The following is a 9,279-nucleotide window of genomic DNA, read 5'->3' as shown; positions in this document are numbered from 1 at the left end:
AGGGGGGGGGGGGGGTGGGGGGGCAAATCCCGAGCTCCCCCAAAGGCCATCTGCCCATCTCTTTTGAGCCAAGCTCTGATGCCCTCCCATTCCTCAGCTGAAGTTGGCTCATAAGAGATTATCAATCCATGTGTGGTAAACGAATGAATGATCAATCTTCAGACACACAAAGCTCACAGGGGTCATGCGAAGGGCTATGGGAATCTTGTTTAAATTCTGAGGTCAAAGCCATGAGGCTTTGATTGGAGCCCTCCTCCATCAGCCTTGGAAATGCCAGCTTCATCTGGCTTTCATCTGAGGCCATGTTTTCAGCTCTCTCCTTCTCTGGACTTATTCCCTCCCCCTATGAACAGTTTGGGACCAGCTTTCACCCTCCAAAGCTAAAGGATCCATCCACTGGGAAAGTGCCCCACAAAGCCGGAAGGTCTTCTCCCCTGACCACACCCAGCAGGGCTGGGCCGGAGCCTTTAGGATTCCTTGGTCCTGAGCAACCCGGTTCCCACACGCTCCTCTCAGCCCTGGGGGAAGCAGCTTATTTGTTTATTCTCCAGTGGGGCCATATATGGAGTGCGATCTGCCAGAGCCCAGTCTCCTCAAAAATGACTCACCCTCCTCCTTGCTCCCCAGGCCAGTCCTAGACCTAAGGGGCCTCCAGGGCTGCAAGTGCAAGAGGTGGGGCCCAGGTGTCCTTGAATGTCCACCAGCTTTATGCCATGACCCCACAGTTCACCCAAGGTGACTTGTCCTCCCCTGCTGCTCATGAATCATGGGGCTGCCTTCAACCCCTGGCAAAACATGAACCACTTCACCTTTACCACCTTCACCACCACCCCGCCCCAGGGGAGAAACGCTATTACCAATAACCTGCTAGAAGATGAGAAAATGGATAGAACCAGGGAGAAGGAGGGGTGGGGGTCAGTACCCAGGAGGGGCCTCAGCTGGCACGGTTTTCAAAACCCCCCGTGATAAATAAATGATACTGAAGAGCCTTAGAACAGTACTTGACATTTAGCAGCACAAAAATAGTTGTGGAATATAGTAAGTCAATACATAAAGGAATCAAGAAGGGAAGGCAAGTAACATAGAAGCGCTTACTGTAATGAACACCAGGCACTGTTCTAAGCATTTTACAAAGAACGTTGACATTAAACCTCACAACAGCCCAGTGAGTAAAGGTGGTATTATTCCCATTTCACAGATGAGGACACGGAAAGTCACTGGGACTAGTGACTCTCCCAAGATAGCGCAACTAATAAAAAGAAAAAAAATAGTAAGATTCCATCCTAGGTCAGCCTCTCACAAACCCGTACCCTTAACCACAATACCAAATGCCAGTAAAAGATGGTCTGGGAGGCCCGTCCCTAAGGCAGGGTGAGGCTCCACCTTCTTAAGAGCCCACCAGGGTACATATTCCAAGGAAGGAGCAGGGGAGCCTGGGAGGGCCTCTGACAGTGTGGGCTTCCCCACCCCCGGACAGGCCAGAGCTCATGGCGTAGCCTAGGAGGGAAGAGGTTTGGGGAAGCCCCGTGGCCAACACATGGACCAGAGCCAGGCCCAGGATGGAACCTGGGTCCCACCATCCAGGAGTCCTAGTCACTCTCGCCAGCTGATGCCACAGCCCTAGAAGGCTGCCCCATCACACCCTCCTTCCCCACAATCCTTTCCTCTACCTCCTGGCCTTCAATTGGAGACAACAGCCCTGTCTTTGCCTCCTTGGAGGACTGCTAACGTCCCCCATGCTGCACTCACACCGCTGCTCTCGGCTGCCGCAGACCAGACAGAAGTTAGATCTAAGGAAGAAACCCCTTCTTCCCCCACCCCCTGCAGAGGACCTCAAAACAAGCTTGGAAAAGTAGATCAAGGCTCAGCTGCTCTGATTAAAGTAGAGGAAGGGTAGGAAGGCTGCCCCAGAAGCGACTGTAGAGCCCTGAGCCTCAAGGAGCAGGATTTGTAAACCTCTGAAAGAAAGAACAGCCAGAAGGTGCAGCTCTGACTGTGTGACTTTGGACCAGTTCAGCCCCTGAGGGAGACAGGTCTCTGGTTCCCCTTGTGCACAATGAGGGGTCACCACGGGTGGGCACTGAAGTCCCTTGTAGCCCTGATGGTCTAGGGAGGTGTCAGGGGAGAAGAGGAGGGCAGCGCTGGGTGGGGAGGAGGTCTGCTCAAGGCCCAGGTAGGGAAATGATTAACCACTGGCTGCTCAGTCCCAGGCACTCTCAGACCCACCCCTAACCCCCTGCAGACAGGCCCCGCCCAGCCTCTATGGGCACCCAGCCAGCCAAGGGAGGGAAGGACGAGGCCACTAACCAGGGCACCCTGCCAGCCAGCTCACCGCTGCCCCCATCCCGGGGCTGGAGCATCTGAATCTCTACTTCACGCCAAGCGTAGGCTGCAGGCTGGCCCTCCGCTCCCCACCCAGAGCGGCATGGGTCATGCCCTCAATACAGTACTCCCCAGCCTGGGAGCCCCGGTTGACAGTGACTCACAGCCCTTTCCCTCCTGCCCGCCGAGGCTTGTTGTTCACGCAGGGAGCAGAGAAGGAGCGGTCCTCTGCTCCAGGTGCCTCATCAGGGTGACTGTTGGCAGCGGCAGTGTCTGCCCACGGGGCTCTGGGAGGGCCGGGGCCAGCAGGGAGGGCCACCCAGGGGCGCCTGTGGCAGGACTCGTTCTCCGGGGCGTTCCTGGCACTGACCCTGGACAGCCCGTGGGAACCCGGCACTACCCCAGCAGCCACATGTCCATCTGAGCAGTGGACAAGCTAAGACCAGACACTGCTCCCATTTTTTAAAGTTCCCATGCCCCAGCTGCCCACCCACCACACACACACACACCCCCTATACATATCCAGGCATGCTCGCAGACACAAAATCACATACAGCCCACCAGTCTGTGAGCTCCTGAGCAAGCAGTGTGTGGTTTGCATTTTTCACTCAATGCCTTATACTGAGATCTTCAATAGACAATTCACACCAAAAAGACTCAGACTCCTAAGGCCCCAACTCAGCAACATAAGAACCGACTACCCACACAGACGCCTCCACACTACATAGGCCATAAACATGCTTGCCCACACATACACCTGCACGTACACATACAAACACACATCCATAGGCACAGATATGCCCACACCTTGGAGAAAAGACACTCCCACATCAACCCCCATGCATGCTGACCCACACACAGAGTCCAAGGTCTGGACCCCCAAGCTCCACCCTCAGCACAGACCTTCCCTGGGGTGTGTCCGACCTCCCTGGCAGCCTCGGTTCCTTTTTTTCCGGGGCACTGAGTTCCTTCCATTCTCGGGGCTTACTTTATCCCCTTTCTAGATCCCTTGGGCCCCTCCAGCTGGGGGGTTACCAGGCCATTGTGCTTCAGAGCAGTGTGAGGTCTTGAGGGCCTGAGAAAGTGGGCCCCCCAGCCCTGGGGAGATGAGACTGAGACACTGGAGAAGCTCTAGAGCCCTTCTGGAGGGAGGGGAAGGAGATTCTAGAGCACTAGAGAATGCCTGAAAGTGGCCTTAATGGGGAAAGCCTGGGGAGGGTGCTGGTCTGCCCTGGCCTCAGTATCCAAATGCCCACCTGGGAGGGGTGGCCAATTTCTACTTGGCTAAAGCCTGCGAGATCAAAGGGGTAGGAATCCAGCTCGGAGCTACTACATGGGCCTCAGTTTCCTCAAGGGCAAGATGGGTGTATATGATGGGCAGTGGGAGATAAGAGGGGAAGATGCTGACATGAACACTTCTGAGCTGAGGTGCAGGGTAGCTCCAAGAGGAGTCACCGGAGGGTGACCAGCCACAATGAGGGGCGCTGCCTCTGGGACAACCCCCAACACCCCAGTCTTATCTAGTCCTAGCAGGACGTCCGCAGGCAGAGAGGAGATACCCAGTTTCCTGACCCTTTGAGGGACCAGCCTACAAATAAAGACGGAAGCACAAAGGGGAACAGCAACTATCTTGAGGAGACCCAGCCCAGGCACTACCCCAAAATGCCAAACTCAGAGTCTGCGCCTCATTAGTAGGAGGGGGGTCTGTTGCCCTCGGGTCTCTATCCACTGATCCTCTCCTACCCTCCAAGGAAGTGGTGCCCCCACGTCTCCTCCTCAGGAGGGGCAGAGGGACGCCTCCCCAGGGGCCGGCTCTCCCAATCTCTACCAGAGAAACGTGGCAGCAGGGGAGGCTGGTCTGGAAATGGGGCTCAGCGTAACTCTTGAACACCTCCCCAAACCCCCAGCGCGTCCCCGCAGGGGGTCATATTGAAGGGGGCTCCGCCAAGCAGCTTGTGTGTGGCCTCAGCCCCCAAGGGGAGGAAAGGAAACCGTGGGGAGCGAGAACACCGTCCTGTCATTTAAGAGTTCTCCAGTGTGGCCCCAGTGCTGGCCCCCCTTACGGAGCAGCAGGATCAAGGCTCGGAGCCCGCATCCCCGGGCGGGAAGGTGGGGAGTGGGGAGGGGGACCCGCGCGCGGGGGAGCCATGCCGCGCTCCTTCCTGGTGAAAACGCACTCCAACCACAGGGCCCCCAACTACAGGCAGCTGGAGANCAGAAGCAAAGAGGGAAAGTTAGAGCCGGTACCAGAACCTCGGGTCTGCAGCCCCCACCCCGCCCCTAACAGGGCCCACGGAGATATGAGTGGGTAGTGCTTTCTCTGTGCCGCGTTCAAAACTACAAAACGCGCCCCCCCACCCCCCATGTAAAGCCAGCCTCTCCCCAAATGAGATTTAAGAAGATTCAGTTCAGCAACCATTTGAGCGCCCACAAGCTCTGAAAACACAATGATGTCAAAGGTACTGTCCTTGCTTTGCTGATACTGGACTTTGGGCTGGAGGGGCAGGGTGTGTAACAGGGCAGAGGAAGATCAGCTTTTCCCCGGGAAGGAATGAGCACAGATAACCAGGACTGGGATTTCGGAGCGACTTAAGGCAGCGCAGGCACTGCCAGCACCACCTGGCTCCCTTAAAGTCCCCATCTGGGCCGTTGGGTGCCAGGTGCTTTCTATCCAGGAACCAGCCTCAGATGGGCTGAGAGAGGGCGAGTCACTGAGCAGGGAGAATCTTATCACCCCTGATGGATCAGACCTGCAAGGGCAGCAGCAGCGGATCCTGCTCTGAGAGGGATGAGATGCAGCCCCAGGTGCCAGGAAAAGAAGATGGAGAGTCAGAACTGCCTGTAGTCTGGCCTTGCTCCCAAGCCTGGCCTCCCTTTGGCACTGACTCAGGAACGATGGCCTCTAAGGAGTCCTCCAGTTCCGAGATCTCACAGTGACAGGCAAGCCGGCTGCTAAGCAGAAACCCGAAGACACAGACATAACTAAAGCATCTCCTTCCCTCAAAACAGCCCCTCCTCCAGGGAGCCTTCCTTCCTGGCATAGGAAGTGAGGAGTGAGGTTTAAGGAGTGAGTGCTGAGCTGGGAGCCTGGAGACTTGGCTCTGAGCTCTGATTCTGCAATTTATGAGCCATGCGAATTGGGCCAAGTCATTTCTATGTAGTGGAAATGATGACACTTTGCTTCCTTCCAGACTGTGGGGATCAAATGAGTGAATCACGGAGTGCTGGTGGGCAGCATTAAGGTTGACGAGGTCCCAGAGAGTTCTGAACAGAAGCCAAGGCAGGACCCAGAGCCATTTGCTCTTCCAGTGAAAGACAAGGAGGGAATGGGAATAAGCTGTGTCCCTGGATGCTCTGATACAGGGCCTGACGCTTCCTGGGGAGGCTGCCCTCTCCCTTGGGGCCTAGGGAACGTTCTTCCAAAGTTTACTGGTGGTGGCACCTCAACTTAGGAAGAAAAATACTCATCATTTGATGCCTGGCCCTTCCAGGGACACCTCATGAAGCCAGGGGACGGTCAGGTATCTGTCAGTCCCAAATCCAAAACCCTCTCTATGGATGTAAAACCCAAAGACACAGAAGGTCGGTATGCAGATGACTCTAGAAGTAAGGAAAAGTAAATTAGGTACATCTTAAGGTCCAGAAAGTTCTTTGAGGCAGGGTATTGTATATTTCCCAGGCACTTTCTATGTGTCAGGCACACTGCCTGGTGCTGGGCCAGCATAGCAGTTTCCTCGGGCTGCTTGTAAAGTGCCACAAATTCAGGTGCTTCAAACAACAGAAATTTATTTTCTCACAGTGCTGGAGGGTAAAAGTCCAAGATCAGGCCGTTGGCAGAGACAGACTGCCTCCTCAGGCCCTAAAGGGAGAAATCATCACTGCTGCTTCTGCCTAGCTTCTGGGGGTAGCTGGCAGTCCTGGAAGCTCCTTACAGTTGTGTCGTTCAAGTCTCTGCCTTTATGGTCACACAGAATTCTCCCCGTGTCTAGGTGTCTGTGTCCACAGTCCCCTCTCTTCTAATAAAGACGTCAGTCGTGGGGCACCTGGGTGTCTCCATCAGTTAAGCATCTGACTCTTGATTTTGGCTCAGGTCATGATCCCCCCAGTTGTAGGATCGAGCTGGGCATCAGGTTCAGTGCCCAGCACAGAACGTGGAAACTGCTTGAGAATCTCTCTCCCTCTCTCTCTTTCTCTCCCTCCCTCTCTCTCTGCTCCTCTCCTGTGCACACTCGTGTTCTCTCTCCTCTCTCTCAAAATAACTAAATAAAACTTTAAAAAATAAGTAAGGCCTCAGCTATTAGATGAGGGCCCACCTCATACAGTATGATCTCATTTTAACTTGGTTACATCTATAAAAACCCTGTTTCCCAATAAGGTCCATTCTTAGGTCCCAGGGAATAGGAATTAAACGTATCTTTTGGGGAAACATAATTCTACCCACTACGATCAACAAATGGCTTTAATTTCAGCAACACAAAGATGATAAGGATTCAGTTCCTGACCTCCAGACATTCTTACTCTAACAATGGGGACACACACGCATTTCCACAAACATTTGCACACCCAGGCCTCATTCCAGAGAGACTATAATAAAAGTGGAAATTATGTCATCAGGAGGGATTAACTCTAATACAGGGATTGGGAAGTCCTAAAGAGGAAAGACTATCTGGGTTGGGCCTTGAAGGTTAAGTAGAACTCAACTTCCAGAAAAGGCCATCGAGCATCCAGCTACTGGACAGAGCAGAAGATGTCAGAGCAAAAGTGGAAGGTGTTTATGGAAGACAGAGATGACTCATGTGCCTGAAGCTTCAAGTGCCTTCCAAGGCTGACAAGAAAAATGGGGGACAGATGGTGAGGTGTCCAGGAGTTACCTTTTCCTGTAGAATATGTGGAACTTGAAGAAAAAGGGAGAGTTCATGGCCTCTGAATGGGAAAGGTCATTAGGCTCTGGAAGACAGTTGTGCAGGCAGCATGACGAGGGGTCAGATTGGAAGGAGGAGGCCATTCTTTACAGTCCACAAAAGAAATGAAGGGGACTTGAGCAAGGGCAGCCACAAAGAGGGAGAGGAGAGGTGTTGGAGAGCCAGAGCTTTGGAAAGTTGAATTGTCAGGACTGAGTTGGCTGATGGCAGGTGGTGAAGTAGGAGAAATCCAGATGACTCCCACCTCCCTAGCCTTAGGCTGGGTGAACAAAGGTGACCTGGATGAGACTGGGATGCAGGGGGAGGAGGAGACTTAGGGAGGAAGGTGACTTTAGACCACTAGGGGTTTTTCAACCTCTGCATTATTGATATTTTGGACCTGATAATTCTTTGTTGTGGGGACTGTCCATGCATTGTAAGATGGTCAATAGCATCCCGGGCCTCTACTCATTAGAATTTGAGGTCCCTGAAGAAAGCCAGGGGGAGCTGTCCAACAGCTGGCTGGCTGTGGGAGTGTGGGTGCTCAGAAGACAGCTTTGCCTATGTTTCCTAGAGCAGGCGGGAGGATGGAGAGACCCCTGAGGACAGGTGGGGGAGGGAGGTGTTAGTGTTCAAGATATCTGTGCCCATGTGCTGACAACCTGAGTGTCTTGTGTCTTAAGAAGAGAGCAAATGCCTTCTTCACCTCAGTATCCCCTTAACTCTACACCCAGTGTAGCAGGTGCTCAATAAAGGATTGGAGAATCTCATTAACTTCCTTTAGGAAGAAGAATAGGAAAACCCAAATAATCTGAAAACCCTGCCTACTATAACATTGGGAGCTGGGTCGGGGAGAAGCCGGGGCAGGTGGCAGGGGCTGGAGGGGCCTCTAAGCCTCCCTTGGCCTACAGGATATGGCAAAGCCAGGATATCAAGCATCAGCAACTACCATGGTTGATGGTGAGGGTGCACGTGGTACAGACTAGCAACAATGAAGATATCATTCTTGGCGACCCAGCAATTGCACTCCTGGGGAGAGAAACTCCAGAGCAGGAGCGGCAGAAGAGAGGCTTGTGAATATTCCAGGCAGCACCGTTTATAGCAGCAAAAATCTGGAAGCATCCTCAGTGTCATGAACTGGACAATGCATGAGTAAGTGATGGCATTTTGGTCATTTCACAGCACTGGAGATGAGAGACAGCTAAGTGTGTCAACAGGAGTGAATTTTACAACCCTCACCTTGCATTTCTGTCAGGTTTACACCCCCTCCCCCTGCAAAATGCAAAAGTAAACAGTGTCTGGTGTAGGACTTCCGAAATGTGATGCAGAGCAGCGCTGTAAAGAGAACCAAGAGAATAGTAAACACAGAGTTGAGGATTGTGTTTACCTTTGTAGAGGAAGGGCCTTTGAAAGTATTTGCAATACCCTGGATCTTAACATGAGTGGTTGGCATAGTGGTGTTCATTTCATAGCTCTTCAACGTACATACATTAAAACCCCAGGCATGTGCCGGTCACTTCCTCTGGGGAGAATCCGAGAAGACAGGGCATATCACACGGGGAATTCCCGGGTCAAAGGCAGGGGTTTTCAAGACTTCCCGGCCAGCAGTGGGGGAAGGGGTCGTCTCTCGGAACTGATGTCAGGCTCTGGAATCCCCACCCTCAGCCCCTACCGACAAAGCTCCTGGGGCAGCTTCTCCTTCTCCAAAGAGGCCAGAGTGGAGATTTAGGGGGATCCCTGGCCCCACACCAACAGGTTTGTAAGTCACACCCTGACATTTCAATTTTGTTCTCATTCATGTTTACCAGCTGAGCACCTGCTAGGCCAGATTGTGCTCCAGGAAGGCAGAAAACAAATAAATGAGGTAATCACACTCATACCCTAAAACACACATACACATACATATACACAACAAAACAAAACAAAACAAAACAAAAACAAAACAAAACAGGGCAGTGGTTTCCTGGGCCCCTGGCTTGGGGTTTTTACAAATTAATACTTTTTACATACAAATCCCCAAACGGTGTTACTGCCATTTTATTTTGCGAAGAAAGAA

General features: G+C 52.9%; 1 protein-coding gene across 1 annotated transcript in view; it reads right to left on the bottom strand.

The window, feature by feature from the left end:
* The window catches only part of LAD1 (ladinin 1), a 19,309-nt gene extending 12,069 nt beyond the window's left edge, over positions 1-7,240 (bottom strand). The window contains exons 1-2 of the mRNA XM_077771985.1: positions 7,194-7,240; positions 5,073-5,195 (exon numbers count right to left, since the gene is read on the bottom strand). Of these exons, the coding sequence (XP_077628111.1) occupies positions 5,073-5,195; positions 7,194-7,240 (170 nt within the window). The remainder of the gene's footprint in view (positions 1-5,072; positions 5,196-7,193) is intronic.
* Positions 7,241-9,279: the final 2,039 nt, after the last annotated feature.

Source organism: Crocuta crocuta, unplaced genomic scaffold, assembly GCF_008692635.1.
Source record: "Crocuta crocuta isolate KB4526 unplaced genomic scaffold, BGI_CrCroc_1.0 scaffold318, whole genome shotgun sequence".
NCBI classification, from domain to species: Eukaryota; Metazoa; Chordata; class Mammalia; order Carnivora; family Hyaenidae; genus Crocuta; species Crocuta crocuta.
The sequence above is the reverse complement of the archived record's forward strand: the minus strand, read 5'-3'. Positions and strand labels throughout refer to the sequence as shown.